The 24,078-nt window shown below is 39.0% G+C and overlaps 1 protein-coding gene across 1 annotated transcript in view; it reads left to right on the top strand.

Moving 5' to 3' along the window:
* Positions 1-24,078, top strand: part of NET1 (neuroepithelial cell transforming 1) — a 62,873-nt gene that overhangs the window by 23,635 nt on the left and 15,160 nt on the right. The window contains exon 3 of the mRNA XM_072825932.1: positions 820-879. Coding sequence (XP_072682033.1) covers positions 820-879 — 60 coding nt within the window. The remainder of the gene's footprint in view (positions 1-819; positions 880-24,078) is intronic.

Genomic DNA, 24,078 nt, shown 5'->3' with positions numbered 1-24,078 from the left:
TCCCTCTCCTCATTTTGATGATGCCTTACTTCTGCGAGATCCAGGCTCCATCTGTTCTCCCCCTTCCGTCTGGACTTCATCTTTCCTTTTCTCTATAGTCCCTATCCTGCTCGATTTTGACTCCACTCCTAGCAGTTTCTCCTTGGGATAGAGTCAGGTCCTGGAAGGGAACCCTGGCTGGTCAGTTTTGAGAGTTCACAAGAGCTAGACTGTGTCACAGGTAATCCGAAAAGTTATTCTGAGGGGTAAGTGGATGACATGTTACTTAACGATTCTTCTTCAGTAGTGATAAAGGACAGAAATAAGATTGTACAGTTTCGCCACTACAGGCATCAGCAGAGTTGAATGAGGCTGAAGAATGATAGCTAGGAGTGTGTTGTCTTCCAACCAATAAATCCTGCTTCAGGCAACAAGTCTTAATTTCTTTGAGCCACGAGAAAAGGATTTTTTTTTTCCTAGTGAAGGCCTTCCCCCCTCCATAGGATAAATAATGTGTTCCTTAAAAAAAAAAAAAAAAAAAAAAAGTTGCCTTTATGTTTAAAACATAATTTACTTTTTCTCAGAGTTGTGTTCTAGAAAAACTTTCCGTAAGGTTTTTTTTAATAGGGTGTAGCATGAGATGATTCACTCAGGGAGACTAAGTAGTAAATATACTAGAGATAATTTATGAGCATCCCTCAGAAATAACCTCTTTTAAAAAAATTTTAAGTACAGCTTCACTTTTTTTATAGTGATTTTTCTGGTTTTATGGAGTCCTTGTTTAATGAAGCAACATGCATTCCTTCTATATAAGAATGAAATCTTTTTTTTTCCACATAGAAAAGAAAGCGGAGAGCAAAGGATGATGATGTTGTGAGCCTTAACAGCCTTGATCTAAAGGTAAGCCTTCCTTCTCTGTCAAAGAAAAGCACTTTAAAAATGCAGATAGTGTTTTATTTTTTGTAGCTATAATAATAATGAATGCTAATTTTTAAAAAATTGTAAGTGCAAAACTGAATAATGCTGGCTCTTATAGGTATTTTCTTTTTCCTGTTGTTCTTAAGAATGAGGTGAGAAAACAAAAAAAAAAAAAGAATGAGGTGAGAGCCTTCCTTAAGAACCATGTAGGCTTTAGCTAGTGCTCTCACATTCAAATGTGTAAAGAGGTCAGGCCTACTGTATATGCCTTGAGGAAGGAAGGGCTGTGGTGGAAAAGAGAAACATGCCCTCCTGCAAGAGGCAGCTGCTACTGTGCTCTAGCCCTTGGCTACCTTTAGGACTATCGAAATCTGGATTTTTAAGTGAATACTATGTAAAATTGTTAAGTCCCAAAACCTAGTGTCTCTGGAATTTCTTAGACCATTTTCGTCAGTTGGCCAACTTTATAGAACCATCTTGGTTTTAAGGAACCTTTTTTTAAAGATGGTTATGTAAAAGTTATACATTTGTTAAGTGAGTTAAAAAATGTCTGGCATCGTGTGAAATGATGGCAAATTTTTATAGGTCTGTCCATCAACATTTTACCAAATCCAGCTAGCCAGAGGGGGGTGGGATGGGGCATGTGTATGTACATAATATGTTTATGGAAGAACTCTGTGTTTTAAGTGTTAGGCTTTTTGCAAAACAATTTTAATTACACTTAAAAATCTTACAAAGAGAAAAAAGGATAAAATGGCAGCTCTGAATATTTTTAGGTATGCTTCAAATCAGATCACATACAGAAATAGGACAGTATTTATCATTCACCACAATAAAATCCATGGTCAAATCTACTTAAAGACAATCCTCTGGTTGATCCCAACTTCTGCATAAAGACAATCCTCCTTTGGTTTATCCCAACTTCTGCAATTTGGATCATTCTCATTTTAACTATCAACCTGCCTCCTCTCCCCTGTATTATTTTGAAGAAAATCCTTTAAGTTGTATCATTTTATCTGTATCGTCAGATTAAGTGTTCATACTTCCCTTGATTTGTCTTACACCTTTTTTGTTTTGGTTTTGTTCATTTTGTCTGTTTGAATTGGAATTCATATAAAAGTCCAAACGTTGTCTCTTCAGTGTCTTTTAATCCACAGATTCTCTCTCTAGCTTTTTGGGTTTTTTTAGGATTTGTTGTTGAAAAAGAAATCGTGTGTAGAGCCTTTTACAGTCTGCATGTTCATGGTTGTGTCTCCATGGTATCATTTCTTCTGTCCTCTCTTCCCTTTATTCTTGATAAACTGATAGAGCTAGAGATGGTTTGGGCTCTCTAATTCCTTGGGAGGTACATCATGTCTTTTTGTGATGTTGTCAAAATTAATTATCATTGCCTAGATTTATTTGTTCATTGAGGGTTGCAAAATGGTGAAAGTGCCTTTATCAGTCATCTTTATTATATTTCTGTAAAAAGAAAACTGCCCTTGGGGCACCTAGATGGCTCAGTCAGTTACACGTCTGCCTTCAGCTCATGTCATAGTCTCAGGGTCCTGGGATCTAGACCCACATTGGGCTCCCTACTCAGCAAGGAGTCTGCTTTTCCCTCTGTTCTCCCTCTGCCCCACACCCCCCACTTCCTGCTCTCTCTCTAATAAGTAAATAAAATCTTTAAAAAAATAAATAAATAGAACTCCCTTCATCAACCATTTGGTTACTATGACGTACTTACTTATACTAAAGGTAGGACAGGTGCTTGATTTGATTCCTTTTATGGTTTTCAAAAGTGATGAGTTTTATTCATTACAATTCTCTGAAAATAGTTAATTTTTTTCTTTTTAATATAATTATGAACTTGCAGATATTAGCACATTTGTGGTGTTCTGATCCATTCTGGTTATTACTCTTACAATGTTTAGATTACCCTATCTTTGGCCACTGGACGCTGCTTCAGGATGGCTTGCTCCTAGGTCCTTTTTTCCCCTAGTTTTAAGGTATAATTGACATTTAATATAATGTAAATTTAAGGAATGCAATGCATTGATTTCCTATATCCTTTGACATTGACCCCCCCCCCTTATACCTAGAGGCTCAGTGGCCTCCCTTTCTTCAAGGATGACCAGTTATTCCATGCCCACTTGTACATTTTGTTGTTTCTGCTCCATACCTGGACTCCGTCATTTATAAAAATCCTGGTTTCCTTAGGAAATGGTAGAGGCTTAAACCTGTACTTTAAGAACACTCCCTGCTGCTGTATTGATCCTTTTTCTGTGCCTTTTAATGGACAAAGCTAGGAAATATATATCACTTTTTCAGATAAATTATAAGTTTATACTTATATTTCAGATTTGAGGCTACAATGTTTCTTACTCAGTCTCATCAATATTACTATCTGGATTTCTCGGCCACACCAAAAATCTAGGTCTTGGAGATACTGACATAATTACTGATTTGATTTACTCACAGTTCAAAGACAACAGTCTACATTACTGCAAATCACTACTGTATTACTATAAATGAGACAATTACTGAAAACATGTTTCATTTTTCAGATTTTTTTTGTTTTTTACATATAAGTTGTAGTGAGTATTACAGCTTACTATGTTTTTCAATTATTGAACTAGTATTTTTTTTGTTAAGATAGCACTTGCAAGTAGGAACAGGGGAGGGGCAGAGGAGAGAGAGAGAATCTCAAGCAGACTCCTTGCCTCCTTGCTGAGCATGATGGGGAGGGGTGGGGTTGGCTCAATCTCAGGACCCCAAGATCATGACCTGAGCTGAAACCAAGAGTTGGATGCTTAACCAACTGTGGCACCCAGGCGCCCCTGAACTAGTGCTTTTCTATGTGTAATTACAACAACAACTCACTTGTTCCTTTTTATTTTCAATTTTTAAGAACTACTACTTTTTAATTATTTTTTCTTATAATCATGTGACAAAATTGTATGGAATTTCAAAGTTAAGTTCCACAGTATTCTTGTTTCTATTCCTGGCCCTTCTACCCTACTTCTTTCTTCCATACAGAATCCTTTTTTTCTTTTTTTTTTTTTAATTTTATGCTTTATTCTTTCACTTTTTAAAAATAGAAGCAGTTGCATGTATATTTGTATATCCCACTTTATTGGCTACACAGTAGCACGCTGTCCTTCATTATGTGCTCTATTTTATTCTTTCCTTGTTTGTTTTGCTTGTGTGTTTATTGCTTTGTAATGTCTTTCCATATTTAGGAATGTTCATGTTTTTGTTCTCTTGGTTATTTTTTTTTGCTTCAGTTTGCTCTTTTTAGCCTTTGTAAGTTGGTTCATTCCTACGAGCATTATTTTAATCAACTAACACCTCTTCTCCCTCCTCTCCTCCTCTGTTAACAAACTAAAGTAATATCTCTTCATTCTAAATTAATACATTTAAAGTATTAAGTGCTTATTTTACTTTTTATGAACATCACCATTTTCCATTTCTTGAACAGTTTAATTGTGTCCATAAGATCAGAGCATTTAGCCATTGCAGACTGCTGTGTACCCTGGTAACCATTATCTAGGCTTTAGTTTCACAGGTAAGTGTATATTGAATGTTGAGTACCAGTTCTAGGTTTTTGGTTTTCTGAAATTCATTCCCTAGCAAAGGGGTCAGCAAACTGTAGCCCACAAACCATTTCTGACCTGCTCATTGACTTACATGTATTGTTAACGGCTGCTTTTAAAAACACTACAGTGGCAGAGGTTGAGTAGCAGTGACAGAGACCATCTGACCTATAGAGACTGAAATATTTACTATTTGGCCTTTTATAGAGAGTTTGCTGACCCCTCCTCTAGACTTGAGTAAAATTCAGAGGACTTGTTTGTTAATGAGGACAGTATTATGTGAGTTACCGAATGTTCATGTTGGTTGATTTGCAGTCACTGTACTTGAAGGGTTTGAATGGATGAAATCCATGGCTCACATTTTCTTTCCTTGATAATTAAATATTTTACTCCATTAATTTCTGCATAAAATGCTACTGTTGAAAAGTTACTATAAATACATATTTTTGAGTCATCTTTTATTTTAGGAACATTTTTTTCCTCATAGTTTTTGTCATTTTTTTCTATTCCATTGTTTTCTGTCCTCTCCCTGCCTTTTATACTTGGATTGGATTTTTTTTCTTTTATATTTATCACTAAAAATATTTTTTATCTGCTCATATCTTTTTTATTTTTATTTTTATTATTTTTAGTAGGCTCCATGCCCATCATGGAGAGCAACATGCGGGGCTTGAACTCCTCATGACCATGACCTGAGCTGAGATCAAGAGTCAGATGCTTTGCTGACTGAACCACCCAGGCTGTCTTTAAATTTGTCTTCCCTTTTGTCTTCTTTTTCTCTTAATGCAGTAGATAGATTTTCTTTATTCTGAAATAATTTTTCTTCTATTTTTAATTGTTTTTGAGTCTGTCACCTCATTACAAATCTTGCTTTCTCTGCCCATCTAATTTCTGAGTTTTGTGTTCTTCCATAGCTTCTATAATTTTTTTAATTTATGTTATAGAGATATTATTCTACTTCACATTTTCTGCATCTTTATAATACTTTTAAAAGGGATTCATGGGGACGCCTGAGTGGCTCAGCAGTTGAGCGTCTGCCTTCGGCTCAGGAAGTGATCCTAGGGTCCTGGGATTGAGTCCTGCATCAGGCTCCCCATAGGAAACTTGCTTCTCCTTCTGCCTGTGTCTCTGCCTCTCTCTCTCTATCTCTCTCTCTCTCTCTGTCTCTCATGAATAAATAAATAAAATTTTAAATAAATAAATAGGATTCATGATTCTTTTCTGTTGCTCTTTTTTTTTTTTTTTTGAAGTGGAATAAGTTTTCCTGTCTTAAAGGTGAGAGGAGTGAGCCCTTTTACCCTGTCTTCACCTTCATTGCTCCAGAGCTCCCTCTTCTGTTGTCTGCACAAAGTGGTTTTTAACAGTACAGCCTCAGGCTTTCTGAGATCTTTTTCTTTTCTGCTCTTTTTTATCTGGGCTTTTTTTTTTTTCTTTCTTTGCTTCTGTTGCTCTGTTCCACTCAATTTGGATCTACTCCTAGTATTTTTTTCAAAGTAGTGTTATCTTCAAGAGTTTAAGTGCCGCAGACTGCTTAACCTTTATAGCACTGCAGGATCTTTGCTCAGCCCAAGAATTTGATCTTGGGGTCCTTCCCAGGTTAGACTACTGTCCGCAGACTAGCATGCTCGTGAGGGGTTCCCTGTCCTCAGTGCTCTCAGAGAAGCCCAGTTGCCTTCCCTTTGATAACCCTGTAGGTCTCCTAGCTGTCCTATTTGTCACTGCCTGGCCAAGAAAAGGTTTGGGGGGAAATACTGTGTCTTCATTTTGTTGTAGATTGAGTTTCCTGTTTTGCTAGGTTAGTTGCTCTAGCTGCCTTTTTTTTTTTTTTTTTTTAACTTTAAAGAGTGAAGACCTGTCAAAGACTTAATTAACATAATAATGAGTGAACCAACAGAATGGTAAAGCTAATCAAACGACTATAGGAAACACTGAAGTATTCTAATTACTGAAAGAAGGAAAGAATGGTGAAGGGGGGCCTGGGTGGCTCAGTCTGTTGGGTGTCTGACTTCTTCTGGCTGGAGTTGTGATCTCAGGGCCCTGGGATGGAGCCCCACGAGGGGCTCTGCGCTCAGCCTGGAGTTTGCTTCTCTTTCTCCCTCTGCCCCTCCACTCATGCTCTCTGTCTCTCTCTAAACTAATTAAAATATTTTTTAATAAAAGAAAGAATGATGGAATAAGATTGCTGAATTAGATGGAAAACAGATTAATGTCCTCATCTGTAGCTCTACCTGCAAAATGTATTTGCACTGTTTTCAGCTTTCTGCAGTTTAATATTTGCCCTTACAGAGTCACAAAACCTGATCAATAACAGTGAGTCAGAGAAGATGCACATCCTAGAAGATGAAATCATCCACTGAGAGGACGTGGGGACACCCTTTATGTCTGATTTCAAGTTTTGATTTTCCTCTATTGCTAATTGTTAATATTACCACTTTTCTAATTCTGATTTATACTCTTTAATAGCTAATATTGGAATATTACAGTTTTTTATGAGCATGTTTTTCTACCAGGCTTTTCTTTTTTGTCGGGATATTATTTTTTCCCTTATACCTTTTTTCTTCATGAAAATTTCATAGAGATGTGACTGTGATTCTTTTCTATTGGTCATTACCACAGGAAAATGGCCTTAGAAAGGAGGAGTGCGTCAGTAGAGCTTTTCTAGCTTCATGACTCTAAAGCTTCCTCTTCTGTTGACTTTAACAAATGGTAGATATAGATAGACTTTGAGCTCTCCAGGACCTGTTTCCCTCCTCAACTTTATTCAGAACTCTTTCCTGTGTATCTGTCACTTCTATTCCTCTTGACTTGAATCTATTCCCAGAACTTGCGCCACAGTGTAGGGCTTTGTCCCGGAAGGGAGCTTTGAAAGTTTCTAAGCTCATGTGTTCCAGCCTTGAACCCTTTACTGCTACACTTGAGGAGATAAAACCCTTCCCGGTTTCAATTACTGTGCTCTCTGAAGCTGCAGCCAGTAGCTGTCATGGTTTCAGGATTCCTCTCTACTCAGACCTGGCAGATATTTTATTTTTCTCTGCTTTCTCTTCTGATACCATATAAATCTTATAGTTAGTTGTTGGTAGTTTATCCATATTAACTTGTATTTTGGAGTTAATGGAGATATGTACCTTGTTACATATCTATTCATAATAACCTTTGGGTTTTGGCCTAGCTGTCCTTGTTCTGAAGGATTTGGAAAAATTGTAAAACTATGTCTCTGCCACCACCTTAAGCCAGAATTATGCCTTCTGTATCTTATTCCCAATGGTGAAAGGCAAATTTAGCGTTCTTCTGAACCTAATATAATTTGATCACATATTATTGACATTGAATTTACAGGAGTTATTTAAATTGCTATAATTCTTAGGGTCATATGTTATGAACTGATACCAATATTCATCAACTAGCCAAAAGATAAGCTTTTTATTGTCTTTGAAAATTTATCAAGTTTGGGGCAATGATTATACATTTGCATGTACTGTTACTAGCTTCTTCAAATTGTGGAGTTATCTTCAAGAAAGAAATCCTTATAAAAATTTGGTGACATTAACCAGACTCACTTGCATGCCATGATATAATCTCCATTTCTTCTAAACCTAAGTAATCATATACAACTGTGATAAGAAAAGAATGAATTTGAAATAATAATTTATTGAATATCATCTTTGTATACTCAAAACTTCACTAGGGTCAGCTCTAAATTCTTTCTTTTTTCTTTTCTTTCTTTCTTTCTTTCTTTTTTTTTTTTTTTTTTTTGATTCCACAAATATTTTATGGAGCACCCATAGTGTTCCAGGTCCTATACTTAGTTTCCAACCAGGACAAAATCATGCCTGCATAGATTACAGAAGTATGATAGTGTTCTTAAAAAGAGGAATTGGAGGGAGAAATAGAAGATTTGGGGAGGTTTTGATTTGGAGTTGAGTTTTTATGAAAGTGAATATGAACTGGGAAAAATCAGACACCCCAGTTGGGGGCGTCTACAATGGAGATTATCATTGGATTGGAGAAAAACCAGACACCCCAGTTGGGGGCGTGTACAATGGAGATAGTCATTGGATTGGAGCATTGTCATTGGATTGGAGCATGTCAAGAATTAAAATGAGTTAAGTGTAAGGAATAATAAACATATTATTTGGAAAGAGTCAAATATATGAGGAAGAACTAAGAAATGAAGTAGTACAGAGGCCTAATTGGCCACTCAGTTTGGAGGCTGAAGAGTTTATCAATCTATGAAAATGAGCAGAAAGGACATTCTGGATTCTTGAACTGATTTTCTGTGGTTACAGTCCTTCCATCTCTGTAGAAAGTACTGGTTAGTGAGGGCCTGGTACAGAGTCTGGAAGCCTGGAATGAGACTGATGGCTGTGGAAATGAAAAAAGCATTCCTAATGTTTCATCTTCATCAATTTTTTTCTTCTTACTTAATTATCTTTCTTTGGAGAGTTCATTCACTCGCCAGATTCAGCTGTCTGTAATTGATGACTCCCTAATCTGAATCTCTAAGCTAGATCACAGTCCTGATTTTCAGACCCTTTATCCAGTTGCTTCTAGAGATACAGCCTTGTAACTGGCCTCCCTGCCTATAGCCTCTTTATGATGCTGTATTGATTTTCTTGGGTCTGTTTTTTTTGTTTTGTTTTTTGTTTTTTTAAGAGAGAGCGAGCTAGAAAGTGAGCATGCGCGTGCATGCAAGTTGGGGAGGGGCAGAGGAAGGGAGAGAGAATCAGAGAGAATCTCAAGAGGACTCCTCCATGCCCAGGGTGGAGCCCAACATGTGCTCATTCTCATGACCGGAGCTGAAAACAGGAGTCGGGAAGCCTGACCAACTGAGCCACCCAGGTGCTCCTCTTTGGTCTGTTCGGTACCTTGCTTAAATTGTTTCAGTAGCTACTCATTGCTTTAAAGATAAAACCCAGATATTACTTAACAGGTAATCCCCATTGTATGAGCTTCCTGCAGCATCTCTTCAAAATCTCTCTTCTTATCATACTCCCTGTTTCCTTTCCCTTCTACATCCTTATTTTCTTTGCCTGAAGAATGCCTCCCTATCCCCACTCAGGCATTATATCCAGGAACCCTTCCCAGAGTCTTACACCTCTGCTGTATCCCACCCCCACGAACCTGGGCTGGTTACTTTTCCCATTAGCCCTCTAGGTAGGGAAAATTGAATAGAGAAGGAACAAATTAGGATTTCATGAGGAGGAAGGAGGTCAGCATTGAAGTTCTGATGATCACAGTAGCATTAAGCTATATTTATAGCTTGAAAATAACAACTCAACTCTGACTGCAGGTCAGAGTCACCTGAGGGTTTTTAGAGGAGGAAATGTATGGCTAGGTCCTATCCCGGACTGTGTAAATGTGAGGAGATGGCGGAATAAGGATGGGTGCCCTTGGGACCTAGGAACATCTGGTTGTTGGTTTCTTTTAAGATTTTTATTTATTTATTCATGAGAGACACGGAGAGAGAGAGAGGCAGAGATACAGGCAGAGGGAGAAGCAGGCTGCATGCAAGGAGCCTGATGTGGGACTTGAACCTGGGAATCCGGGATCACGCCCTGAGCCAAAGGCAAGCATTCAACCGCTGAGCCACCCAGGTGTCCCTTGGGTTTTGTTTTTGTTGTTAAAGTTGTTGTGGTGATTCTTAAGTATAGCCAGGGTTAGAAAACCATTAAGTTAGAATGTGACATTCTTAAGGTTGTCCTTCTCCCCCAAAACACACCGTGAAACAGATACACTGCCAACTCTCCCAGCCCTGTTTTGGTTTTGCGTGGCCTTTCATCTAAATACAACAGTGATTATGTAATATACTAATCACTTTGTATGGTCTTTTGAGGACTGCTGCTTCCAGCCATTGCTTCATTTACCTCTACTTCAGTCACCTAGCCCCATGGCCTGACACATAATAGGTGCTCAGTAAATATTTAATGAATGAACAGATAATATAGGTTAAATGAATCCAATAAGACTTTGGACTTAGGTAAACATGTAATATGAGCATTGTTACATGTTTTGATTTTGGATATCTTACATTAGGAATGTAATACTGATGTTAAGAATTTGTCATGTAGGGGATCTTTGGCTATTTTGTTGCGAAGTTGTGGTTGCTTAATCAAATTTGTCTCTAAATTTTAGCACTCTGTTTTATCAGGTTGCCTCACCATTATATTACATATAAAATTATTCATTTTAAAAGGAACAAAGTATTTGTTTTTCAAAGGTGTTTCTCAGCTGTGTTGTTAGCAACCATAACCTTGCCCTTTTCTTCTGATAGTAAAGAGTCCAAAGTGACTTTTTACAAATAATACCAGGATGAGTAATACTGAGTCATATTTTTATGGCTAAAGTTTTTTAGCTCTGATAGTCATGAACAAAAAACAAACCAGAACTCTTCAAAGGAAATGATTATATATATATATAAATAGTTCATTCTTTTTCAGAATGTTCAGATTTAGGGATTTCACTTTCTGATTAGTTAAATAGTATATTAAAGGGTTATACTTTGAGTATTTGTATACTGTAACTTTTAGATTAAACATAATGAGTTATATATATTATTCCTAATAAATGATTTTAAAAACATTTGTGATTGTTTAGAATTATAATACTCTTTTGTCAGTTCCTGGCTTAATAAAATCTCACTTTTGAGAAACCCACCTCTTAGAACCATGACAGGTAATTGGTGATTTTTCTGAGGCACAGATTTGAATAATTTGAAGCTCGCTGCCATGCTAAAACTAGTGGCTTATTATATTTTTTAAAGATTTATTTAGAGAGAGCAGGGGGAGGGGCAGAGGGAGAAAGAGTCTTCACACAGTCTCTGTACTGAGCAGAGAGCCTGATGCAGGGCTGGTTCTCACCAACCCAGAGATCAAGACCTGAGCTGAAACTAAGAGTTGGAGGCTTAACCCACTGTGTCACCCAGGAGCCCCTAGTGGCTTATCTTATGAATAAGGCTAACTTACTGCTCCCCCTTCTTCCATTTTGATGTAACTTATGGTCTCTGCTGGTTGCCCTGTAAGATAATATAATAAAATATTATTTCTGTGGGACACAGGTCCAGAAAATGAAGCCAACTGCTGGCACAAGTAATGAAAGTTAAGAGGAACAGAGGATAGATACAAGGCAATGGTTCTTCTTAGCCAAAAACATAAAAGTTAAACATAAAACAATTACTCCTGATAATGCTCTAAGAAGCCACTGAAGTATCCAGAGTTATTTATCCTTATGCTTAATCATTCCTAGACCTCTGTGAATCATTCCTAGACTATGTGCATTTAAATGCTTGTATCTACTTTTCAGTTATAAAAGTAATACAAGAATGTATTGTCCTTGTTCAAAATTAAATATTTTTTTTTAAGTTTCCTTGTATCACCTTCATCCTGTGAAGTAGCCAGTTACTATTTGATGTGTTCCAGGTTCCTTTCTGTTTATTTAAGTACTTTCACGCAATGTATATAATGGTTACCTATATATGATCTTACTATACATGTGTTATAGCTTGCTTTTTTCTCTTTATGTCTTATCAATACCATATAAAGCTACCTTATTCTTTGGTTGCCATATTCCTGTTCCATAGTATAAAGTACCATAATTTATTTAACCAGTCCTTAAAGAATGGCCCTTTAATATCTTTTCCATTTTTTTCACTTTAAAAATAATGCTGCAGAGGTGCTTGGGTGGCTCAGTCAGTTAAGCACCTACCTTCAGCTCAGGTCGTGATCCCAGTGTGCTGGGATCAAGCCACACAGGAGGCTCCCTTCTCCGCGAGGAGCGTGCATCTCTCTCTCCCTCTACTGCTCTCCCTGCTTGTGCTTGCGCTCTCTGTTAAATAAATAAAAAATAAAATCTTTAAAAAAAATTTAAAAATAATGCCACAGTGTGTCTTCTTGTATACAGAGGAACCATTGTTGTGTCTCTAATACAGATATCGAGGTAGAAATGCTGGGTTACAAGTTTCAATTTTGATAATATTGTTCACTTGCCTTCCAGTAGTTTGACAAATTTATACGTCTTCATCAGTTTATGAAAACATATCTCTGCATTCTTCTCAACCCTGAATGTTTTTAATGTTTTAAATTTTTGCCACTGCTGTGATAGACAACCGGACAGAAAGTTAATAAGGGAATAGAAGACTTGAACACCACCGTAAACCAATTGGACCTGACATCTATAGAACACTATCCAAAACGAGCAGAATATACATTTTTCTCAAGTGCATGTAGAACATTCTCCAAGATAGACCATATAAAGCCTTAATCAATTGGAAAAGATTGAAATTACAAAATTGCATTGTGATTACAAAAATAAAATATTTTTGTAATCACAATGGAATGAAACTAGAAATAATAGAAGGAAAATTTTAGCACTATCTCGTATCAGATTACCTTACTACTATATTATGTATAATAATGTATGTGAAAAATTCACAACTATGTAGAAATTAAACAACACAGTATTGGACAACCAGTGGGTCAAAGAAAAAAAATCACAAAGAAAATCAGAAAATACTTTAAGACAAATGGAAATGAAGACATAACAAAACATACCAAACTAGTGGGATGCGGCAAAAGCAGTGCTAAGAGGGAAATTTATAGCTCTAAACTCTTATATTAAAAAGGAAGAAAGATCTTGGGGCACTTGAATGGCTCAGTTGGTTAAGTGTCCAACTCTTGATTTTGGCTCAGTCATGAGGGTTGTGAGATCAAGACCCACACTGGGTTCTACTCTGGACTTGGAGCCTGCTTAACTTTCTCTCTCTCCCTTTCCCCCAAACCCCTGCTTGCGTGCATGCACTCTCTTTCTCTCTCTCAAAAAAAAGATCTCAAATGAGCAACCTATTTTCACACTTTAAGGAACTAGAAAAAGATGAACAAGCTAAACTCAAAGCTAGCAGGAGGAGGGAAAAAGTAAAGATTTGATGGGCATTAAATTAAAAAGGGAATAGAACAACAATAGAGAAAAATCAATGAAACTAAAATATGGTTCTTTGAAAAGATAAAACCAACAAATCTTTAGGTAAATTGACCTAAAGAAATGAAATGAAATAAATGAAAATGAAATGAAAATAAAGACATCACTACCAATTTGCAGAAATAAAAAGGGTTATGAGAGAGAACTGTGAACAATTTTATGCTAACAGATTGTATGACCTAGATGAGGAGGACAGATTCCTAGAAACCTACCAAGACTGAATCATGGAGACAATCTGAATAGACCTATAACTATTAAAGAGATTGAATAAGTAATCAAAACACCTCCCAAAAAAGAAAAGCCATGGACCAGATGACTTCATTGGTGAATTCTACCCAACATTTAAAGTAGAATTAACACCAGTCCTTCTCAGATTCTTCCAAAAAATTGAAGAGGCCAACAATACCCTGATACCAAAGCCAAAGATACTACAGGAAAACTATAGACCAATATCCCTTATTCCCTTATAAGTTTTGATGCAGAAGTCTTCCAGAAGATACTTGCAAAGTGGATTCAGCATGATAATAGGATTATACACTGAGACCAACTGAGATTGATTCCCAGGATGCAAGGATGGTTCAATAAATGAAAACCAATGTAATAACCCTACATTAACAGAATTCAGGACGAGAAAACTTCATGATCGTTTCAATTGATGCAGAAAAAAACATAAGACAAAATCCAGCACTCTTTTGTGATTAAAAAAAAAATAGCCAACAAACTAGGAATAGAAAGAAACTTCCTCATGGATAAACAAGATGTGATACATACATCCAATGGAATATTCAACTTTAAAGAGGAATTGATTACATGCTACAACACAGATGAACCCTGAAAACATTATGTTAAACAAAATAAACCAGACACAAAAGGACAAGTGTTGTATGAGTTTGTTTATATGAAGTACCTAGAATAGTCCAATTCATAGAAGCAGAACAGAATAGTGGTTACCAGAGGCACAGTAATGTGTATAGGGTTTCTGTTTGGGAAGGAAGATGGTGGTAGTGATGGTTGCACAATGGTGTGAGTGCACTTAATCCTTCTGAGCCCTACTTACTGTACTTTACCCTTCAAAATGGTTAAAGTGGGGGGTGCCTGGCAGGCCTATTTGGTTAAGCATCTGCCTTAGGCTCAGGTCATGATGGGGGAGGGAGTACCTGCTCAGCAGGGAGTCTGCATCTCCTCCTTGTTCTGTACCTCCCCCCACTCATGTTCTCTCGCTCACTCTCAAATAAATAAAATATTCAAAAATAGTTAAAATTGTAAATTTTATGTGTATTTCATCACAGCTTGTAGGGTTTGGGTTGGTTTTTTTTTTTTTTTGTCTCTTGTTTTTATCTTTTGATAGGATCATTTATTTAATATTTTTCATTAATTTTTTTGTTAATCCTGTTTGGCATATTTTGGACCTTCTAATTGCAAAGAATTACATACATTTGTTTTTAGAAATGCCTTGTAAAATTTTTTGTTTTCAGATTATTTTCATCCTCTTACTCTGGTTGTAGCTTTTAGAACTCAGGAAGAATCCAGAAAATCTGGAATTATTTTAGGTTTACTAACTCTTTTTTTCTTTCCATCTCTTTAATCTTGTATGCTATTCCCCAACTTCATTTTCTAGCTTGCTAATTCCTCATTAGTGTCTATTCTGCTAGTTAGCCTATTTACATTTCTATTTTGGTAATAAATAAAATTTTGACAATTTTATTTCCAAGATCTCTAATTTTTTGTTTTCCCATAATAGTCTTTATTTTCATTAATGTACTTCCCTCTATTACCTTTCTGAGAATACTACTTCTATTTCTTTTAACATCTCCCTCTATTTGCTTTGTTAACTAATATAAAATAAACCATTAACCAAATGAAATTATGCTAGGGCCAGTAAAGATTGTTTAGAAGTTGCAAAGTTTTGGACTCAACCCACGTGTGTAACTATTAGTGTGACCTTGTACAAATTGTATAACCATTTCTGTTTTCTGTATTTATGATAAAATTTTAATCTCAAATTTGATTCATAGCTCTTTTTATCCACTCCTCAGCATATTTGGTCTTCATTCATTCATTCTTGTATTACTGAGCTCCTTCTGTGTGCTAGACACTCAGAGAACAAAATATAGTCTTCGCCCTCATGAAGTGGAGGCATATCTGTCTCCAGATTGTATCTGTCTGCAAACCTAGAAATTTGTAGAAGAGATTTGTATTCTGTTTATTGCATGCATCTCCTTCCCACCTTTTTGAGACCCAGATTCCTCCAAGGGTGAAAGGAGAAATAGGAAAGAGTCTCTTTACCTTACTGGATGAGATTACAATCCTTTCGGTGTTGGTTTGTAACTTCTGTTCTATCTCATCCTCTATGGGATCAGCGAGAATGAGTAATGGCTCCACCAAATCCTGCTAATGAGGGATCCATTCCTGTCAAACTCCTCAAGGTAGTGATGATAGTTTATTGCAAGATGAGCCATGTCTTTTGGATGTCCTCTAGCAAGTAGCATACCATGTACCCTTCAGTACGTGCTGTTGTTTGCCCACCCGGGTGCAGCCACCCCAGCAAGACTATGCCCTCAATCTCACCTCTGCTCTTTGTACTAGAGGAACCAGACATTCATGTGGGCTCAGTGCCATGTTGGCTCTCTCTCCTCTTGAAAGTCCCTAAGGGAAGGAAAGCTTGGAGAGAAGAGAGAACAGTTTCTTTCCAGGCAAACTATAGGCCCCACACCAACAGTTTTATTTCTGAGTCCTTTTCTGCTGAATTGGAGATGGCTACTGTGGGCATGAATGGTTCATTCTCTGATCAGATGCTCATGAGTAAGTCTTGCAGGAAAGCTGTAATTGAAAGACATTTTCCTCCTCCTCTTCCACCACCCAAAATAGGTTTGTCTCACCCTGAGCTAGTGGCTGGTGCCACTTGCTCATAACTCATTGAACTAGAAATATGGGTGTCTTGGGGCTCCTGGGTGACTGAGTAGGTTAAGTGTCTGTCTGCCTTCGGCTCAGGTCATGATCTTCGGGTCCTGGGATCAAGGCTCACATCAGGCTCTCTGCTCAGCAGGTCAGCTTCTCCCTCTCCCTCTGCCCCTGTCTACCCCCCTTGTGTGTGTTCTCTCTCTCTCTCTCTTAAATAAATCTAAAAAAATAATAATAATGGGACACCTGGGTGGCTCAGCTGTTGGGCGCCTGCCTTTGGCTCAGGTTGTGATCCCAGGATCCGGGATCGAGTCTCACATCGGGCTCCCTGTGAGGAGCCTGCTTCTCCCTCTGCCTGTGTCTCTGCCTCTCATATAAACGAATCTTTAAAAAAAAAAAATACGGGGGTCTTAGTCTACGTTTCCCCCAGAAAGTAGAACATGAGATGAGGCTTTTATGTAGATTCTTTATTTGGGGGACATAAGGGACTGGGAAAATGAGGAAAAGTAAGTTCCAGGGCGATTTGTTGGTTTGGCAGCTAGGCCTCTGAGGAGTCACATAGAGCATCCTCACAGGCAGAGAAGAAACAGTTCATCTGTTGGTCCAGGTTCCCTGTAGGATATATGCACCCTAGTATTTTTGTAGGTTGTATATTCATAAAGCATTCAAGAAGCCCTGGAGCAGAAAGATTGATTTGTAGTACAACTAATCAAAGGGTAGGGTTAGGGAATGTGAGGAGGAGGAGGAGGAGGATACAAATGCTGTTTGATTGTGTACACTCTGTACTGTGGAGATGTGCTCATAGACTCCTTTAAATCCCGTCTGTCACAGAGGCTTCTAGGTAGTGGCCAGCTACCAACTCTGCAACAAGCAGATACAGAGCAACAAGCTACAGTGTCTGCTGCTACACAAATCCCTAAATGATGAGCATCTTACTCCTCCACTACTGTGATAGCGTTCCTTCACCCTTGGCCAGCACTTCAGAGTCTGAGTTGCCTGCTCCACCTTCATCCTTGAGGGGTCTGACCTCCTAGTTTGCCTTTTTTGAGCCTTGGTGGCTACAGAGCAGGTTGTAACTGGGAAGCACCACATCTGGGAGTGATGATGAGAGGGATCAGTTCTACTTCCACCCCTTGATTCCTAGGACCAAGTATGATAGCTGTTGAGGACATAGCACCATATATAGGTTATTTCACAAGACCACATTCTGAAGGACAGTGTTCCAACACTGCAGAATTTTAACTGAGCTGCTGCAGTAGCTAAATCTTTAATAAACAATTACGTCATTCAGTTAAGGTGTCTACTTCTGGATAATGGGGAATATGGAGGAACCCATGGATCAAGTGATTATCTTTCCATTGCTGTAACTCCTTTGCTATAAAGTGGGTTCTGAAGTCTGACCCACTTGTTTAGGATCCCATGCAAGTAGAGCAGGCACTATACAAGCCCTTAGAGGATGGTGCTGGCAGGGGCCCTGAAGATAGACCAGGAAATTCAACGTCCAGTGGAGGTGTCCATTGCAGCAGGTGTGAACCACTGCCCACTCTTAGAAATAGGGTCTGATGTAATCAATTAGCTGCCAAGTCTGCCCAGAGAATGGGACTATCTGGCCAGATTTCTAGCTGCTGACAGGTTGGGCATTCATCAGTGGCAGTGGTTAAGTCAGTCTCGGTAAAAGAGGGCTCTGCTGGTGGACCTGCACATACCCTTCATACCCGTGCTACAGCCGCACTCTGTGGGCCTCTTCCATTAGCGCTGTGATGGTTTAGGAGAGAGACTTGTTGATATGCACAGGATAAATCATTGTTTTTACCTGATGCTTCCAAGGTACTAGTACCTTTGTATTCTTGATAACAGGAGACAAAGATCCTCTCGCGTTGTGCACACTCCATAGGTCCATTTATATGCTGCTTTCCAAAATTCTCAGCCTTGTTTTAATCTTGCTCCTTCCAAGCCCTGAGCAATTAGCCAAGCTATTCACTACTTCTCAGGAGCCTGTATATATCTGTATTTCCTGCCCTTTCTCCTGTATAAATTGGACAACTGCCTGTAGCTCTGCCTGCTGGAATTGTTTCCCTGTACCCTTCTCCTTCAAGATTATCCCTAAATGGCACTGCATTGCAGTAGGGAGTCTGTAGTAGTGCTTATAACAACAGATGAAGCTAATCTACCCAGGAACCCAGGGGAAGTTTTTCTCCTCTATCAGTTGGTTATCAAGAACTCACCACCAACAACTGAAGGCTTGAAGGTGTAATATCAGTGTACTGGGACAGTTGGGGACATCTTTTTATGTGATTTACTTAGGCCTTTTGGTCTTGTTCAGGCCTAACTCCACATAGACCATTTCCATCATATAAATGATTGCCATTGTACCTGCCCAACCTCGTGACTTAGTAGGCTTGACCCTGTTCATTTTGGACAGCTCTGATTACATTAATCACATGATGTTCCATGGGCAGGTCCTCATTCTGTAATAGAGCTGCTAGCACATGAGCTGCTGCTCAAACAGCAAGTGATTTCCTGCCGTGGAAAAGCATAGCCTAGTTTCAGAACCCTAAGGACCTGCATTGCAATTCTTTTCCTGGCTTTGCCAGAGATATCACACAGCATCTTTGTCTACCATAGAGACCTCAGGCTTTATCAGATAGGCTGGGTCACATGGTTTGAGCAGCAGGACAGCTTGCACCACAGCCTAGACCTGCTACGGAGACTTCTTTTGCTCCAGATTCCATTCAAAGCATTTTAGGTTACTCCATTAATGGGTCAAAGCAAAACTTCCAGATACAGGTAAAGTCCTTCCTAGTGCTAGGGAATGCAAGGTACAACAACTTGTTCTTCACCTTGGAGGAGAGATCTCAGAAAGTCTCAGGCCATTGGACTGATTAAAACTCTTCTAATGTGAGAGCCCCAGGATTTTCACGGATTTTCATTTGACTTCCTAGGGTGTCCAGAATACTTGCCATCTCCTGCCCACCAAGTTCTGTTTGAACGATGTCGTCAGTTTACTAAACTAATATGTTCTGTGGATAGGAAGGTCCTTTAGGACTCTGACGGAAGAGAAAAGTTAATAGCCTCAGGACATGAAATAGAAACTTCTGTCCTTCCCATCATAAAAGCCAACTACTTTTGATCCTCCTCACTAATGTGAATTGGAAAGAACACACGGGCCAGATCAATAGCCATATTATCAAATGCCAGAGGATGTCTTGATCTGTTCCAATAAAAGATCTGCATCTTACCCAACAGCTGAGATTAAAGCTACCACTTCAGTTAAATTCACAGTAGTCCACTGTTGGCCATCGTGGTCCATCTCATTGTAGGAGCCCCACGAATTAATTGGATGAAAATGTAGTGGAGACTGTCATTCCTGCCCACTGTAATTTTGGTGACTATCTCTGCATTTTCCCTTGGTGTGCAATATTGCTTCCATTTATCATCTTGACTCTGGGATAGGGGATAGAATTTCAGGGGCTCCCACTTGCCCCTTCTCACCGTAATGACACTGAGAACATTATGAAAGTTACCAGCTGCTTTTTCAAAGCCTTTGAAACAGTTAAGAGAAGACCACCAATTCTACAACCTTTGCAGTTCCGATAGGATGTTTTTCCTATGCCACAACTGCTCTGTGGGCCATTGCTTAACGCCATCTGTACCGATCAGCAACTATAGACCTCATTACCCTTTTTCCAGAATCTTGTTCTGTATGTCTAGTCTCTAGGGCCAGTATCAGTGTCAGTGTCCTAGCTGGATTCCTTTCAGAAATCAGCCTGAGACATTTTGAGATGTGGTTCCAGGGAATGGGGAATTGAAACAGAAGAAAGTAGCTAATACCAAGTGCCTGCATTTAAGCTGGTCACCACTGGGCAGCTGAGGCTCGTTTTTGCCAGAACCTCCTGAAGAGCCTTGTAAGATACATCACAGAATTGTCTTGTCGAAGGACTGAAGAGGGAGCACTTATCGACCAGCCCCGGTGCTCCATTAGTCAGTGGCTCACCTGTAGGATGTTAGTCTTACAGTCTCAGGCTTCCTGTGTAAATACTACACTCCCTTCAGGAAGCCCAAAGTGGGGAGCAAGAACTGCCGAGTACAGCTGGTTGCTGTAGCAACAATTGAAGTAAAAGTGGGCTGAGGAAATAGGCTGGGCACAGGACATAGTACCATTTGTCTTAAGGTTCGGGCCTTAGCTGAGTTTCAGGGACAAATGAGAAAAATCCCATTCGGCATCTTACTTTGCAAGTGTAAGTGATCTTACATTATCCTGGGTGTTACTTGCTATCCTCTGTACTTGAGATAAAAGTCACCACTAATAGCACCAATACCCCATTTTATTTGCTGTTTGTGTTATTGGAAAAAGAACTCTGGTTTTGCTAATACCAAGCTTCTTAGCCTCTCAGGTATTCTGTTTATAGTCTTTCCTTTTTTTTTTTTTTTAAGGTTTTATTTATTTATTCGTGAGATGCAGAGAGAGAGGCAGAGACACAGGCAGACGAAGGAGCAGACTCCCTGCGGGGACCCCAATGCAGGACTCAGTACCAGGACCCCAGGATCACCCCCTGAGCAAAAGGCAGGCGCTCAACCACTGAGCCACCCAGGCACCCCTGTTTATAGTCTTTCTAATAGTAAAAGATCTCGATTGATCTTTTTCCAAACCAAGCTCTTAGTAAAGCTTGGAGACCATCAGGTTTTTAATCCAAATAATTTTGTAAAACTCAGATCCATAGGGCACCTGGGTGGCTCAGTCATTAAGTGTCTGCCTTTAGTTCAGGTTATGATCTCAGGGTTCTGGGATCCAACCACCCAGCTCCCTGCTCAGCAAGGAATCTGCTTCTCCATCTCCCACTTTCCATGCTCATTCTTGCTCTTGGCACATGAGCTCTCTCTCATAAATAAATAAAAATCTTTTAAAAGACTCTCAAATCTACATATAACTTTATTACCAACTTCTTTCATGTGCATCTAGTCCAAATGTAACTGCCTTTTTGTTGTTTTGTTTCAAAGATTTATTTATTTCCGGAGTGGGGGTGGGCAGAGAGAAACCAGACTCCTCACTGAGCCCCACAGAGCCTGTGGGACTGATCTAACAACCAGGAGATCCTGACCTGAGCCGAAACGGAGAAAAAAGTAGGTTGGCAATTGCATTTCACAGTATTACCTGCAGATGGCAGCGGAGAGCTAAGAGTTTGTTTTCTCTTTCCCATACTAGGGCTTTCCTGGCCCAATCTCCAATTGCTTATTACTCCAGACAAAAGTAAATAAAAATAAATAGTATCCAGACCAAAAAAAAGTAATGATTATTCTTTAGCTCTAGTTTATCTAAATTCTAGAATTTTGATTTCATCTTAAAAGGAGGAAAAAAGGTTAAGTAGCCTTTCTCTATAGAAGGGAAGCAATGTTCCCTCTTTTTACCTTCTTCATATTTTAGGAAAGAAAGTATTGAGGGCTCCATACAAGCAGAAGAACAGAGGTTACAACTATAACTGGTCTTTGGAAACCCGTATTTTCACCAAAAACTGGTCTCTTACAGAGCTGCATTATTTCTAGAAAACTCAGTTTTTAAGTTTATAAATTTTAGATTTTTTACACAGAGAAAAGACACCCAATCTGTGCTTCAGTTATGTGATTAGTAATATGTACAAGTCATGCTTTAATAAGCTGGGAATAACATTAAACGATTGAAATAGGATCTCCTCTAAAATTGAAGCAGTTGGAACTATTTTATTATCTTTTTACTTACCTGCCTCATTATGAAAGACTATGAGGCAACTCATCTCTCAATTGTTTCATGATTTCCTTCTCTGCAAAGCATTCACGTTTATTTCACAAACACTAGCCTGAGACAAGGAGACCCAATTCCCTGAAGGAGGCCGGCATTGACCACGCATCAAGTGCACACTGAGCATGCTGCAGGCGGTGCTGTGCTGCCCATCTCAGCAGGAAGGTGTGCTGTGACGGGAGTCGGTAGACCAGACTCAGGCCTGTCCAGCTCCTAGTTAACTCTGCAATTTCGGACAAGTTTCTTAGACTATCTGAGGCCCAGCTCCTCCATTTGTAAAATGGTGCTAATTAATAACACAAACTTCATAAAGCTGGCCAAGCATGAAGCTCCGATCCTGGGGTAAGGACACAAATTTCCCTTTTCTTGTTTTACTGGTGCTCAGTGTCCTCCTAAGAAGATGGAGGAGGAGAAGGAAGACTAATGACCTCAAGGACCTTTTCAGCCTTGTGATTTTATGGAGCATTGTTAGCGTCGGAATCCTCTTAGGCTCATTACTCAGGGTGCTCATTGAACATCCTGTGTTCATTATTGCTTTTTTAGATGCTATCTACAGTTGCCTAAATTATATTTAGACCATACCCCTGAACACTCAAAAGGAAACGAAGATTTTAGGATTGGTGAGCTGGAATTTTTGTGCCATGACTATCACCATTAAACCCTATGTGGCTCCTGTAGGCTTTCAATTTTTATAAGACTTCTGTTTACCTCTTGGGTCCTCAACTACCAGGGAGAAATGACAGGAATCTCCCTCCTCATTATCTTGGCCTTACCTCTATCAGAACTAAATAGAAAAACAGTGAAAAGAGATGTCAGGTAACAGACCCATGAGGTCACACTGGCAGCTTCTTCCTACACTCCCTGAGTGTAAGGCCTGTATTCCCTTAGGAAGCTCAGTGGCCATCAACAACTGGCCTTACTTGCATCATTTTTGAACCAGTGAAACTAAACCAGACTCCTGGGTTGTAGCCTCACCTCTTTCTGAGGGCTTGAGCAGGTCAGTGTTTTTACCTGTAAGAACTGTTCTTACCTGCTATATAGTACTGTCTTCTGCACACAGCCACCCTTGAGGCCAACCATATCCATGAAATGTATGACCAGGTGTGGTCAGAATAGATCATGAGATCCAACCAGTCACCATTCTTATTTTTTTTTTTTTAAGTCTCCGAGCAAAAAGATGAATTGCCTTCATCTTGAATACAAAATACATTGGCATTTATAGAACAGCAGCATTGATGCTTCCTGTAAGGAGTTACTCTCTCCCACAAACCTTAGTAACTTGTTATAAATAGCCTGTGCCCCATATTTATTCTGCTCTATTCACTCTCCAGCCTCCTTAGTTTATCTTCTTTCTTGATTTCACTGAACTAGCACACTCCAGGTCCTCATTAAACTTAGAGTCACTCAAACCATGGGCCTTTTCTTACCCTTCTTAACCTTTCTGCTGTAAGCAATACCTTTTCTTCCTTTGGTATCTTGCTGTTTCTTTTCTGCTGACTTTTCCTTTTGCAAAAGTCTTTTTCCCTTGGCATCTCTCCAAAGTTAGATCCTTGTTCTTGTCCAGATTTTCTCTCCTAAGCATCTCATTCACTCCTAGCTTCCACTCTAGTCCCTGTGTATATGGCTCGCCAGTCTAAATCTGCCCTCTGGCCTCTTCCAGGTTCTTGTCCAGCATCTTCAAGTATTAGCTCAGGATTTTCAATTTTACGTTCTTCCACCACCTCAGTAGATCTAAAAATGAAACTCAGAATTCTCTTTCAGAGGTCATTCTTGCTTATTTCTTTATGTGTATTAACGGTAATCCCTCCTAACTTTAACATTGTAGGCATCTTTGACTTCTTGATGTGTTGGCCCTTGTACATATCCTTTTCCTTTCCCACGGTCCCTACCTCAGGCCAAGTTCTTGATACCTGATTGTGATTCTTGCACTGTATTTCCAGTCATCTTTCAAACCATCTGAAA

This window comes from Canis lupus, chromosome 5, assembly GCF_048164855.1.
Source record: "Canis lupus baileyi chromosome 5, mCanLup2.hap1, whole genome shotgun sequence".
NCBI lineage: Eukaryota > Metazoa > Chordata > Mammalia > Carnivora > Canidae > Canis > Canis lupus.
Note: the sequence above shows the minus strand (reverse complement) of the source record. Positions and strands in the feature narration are given on the sequence as shown.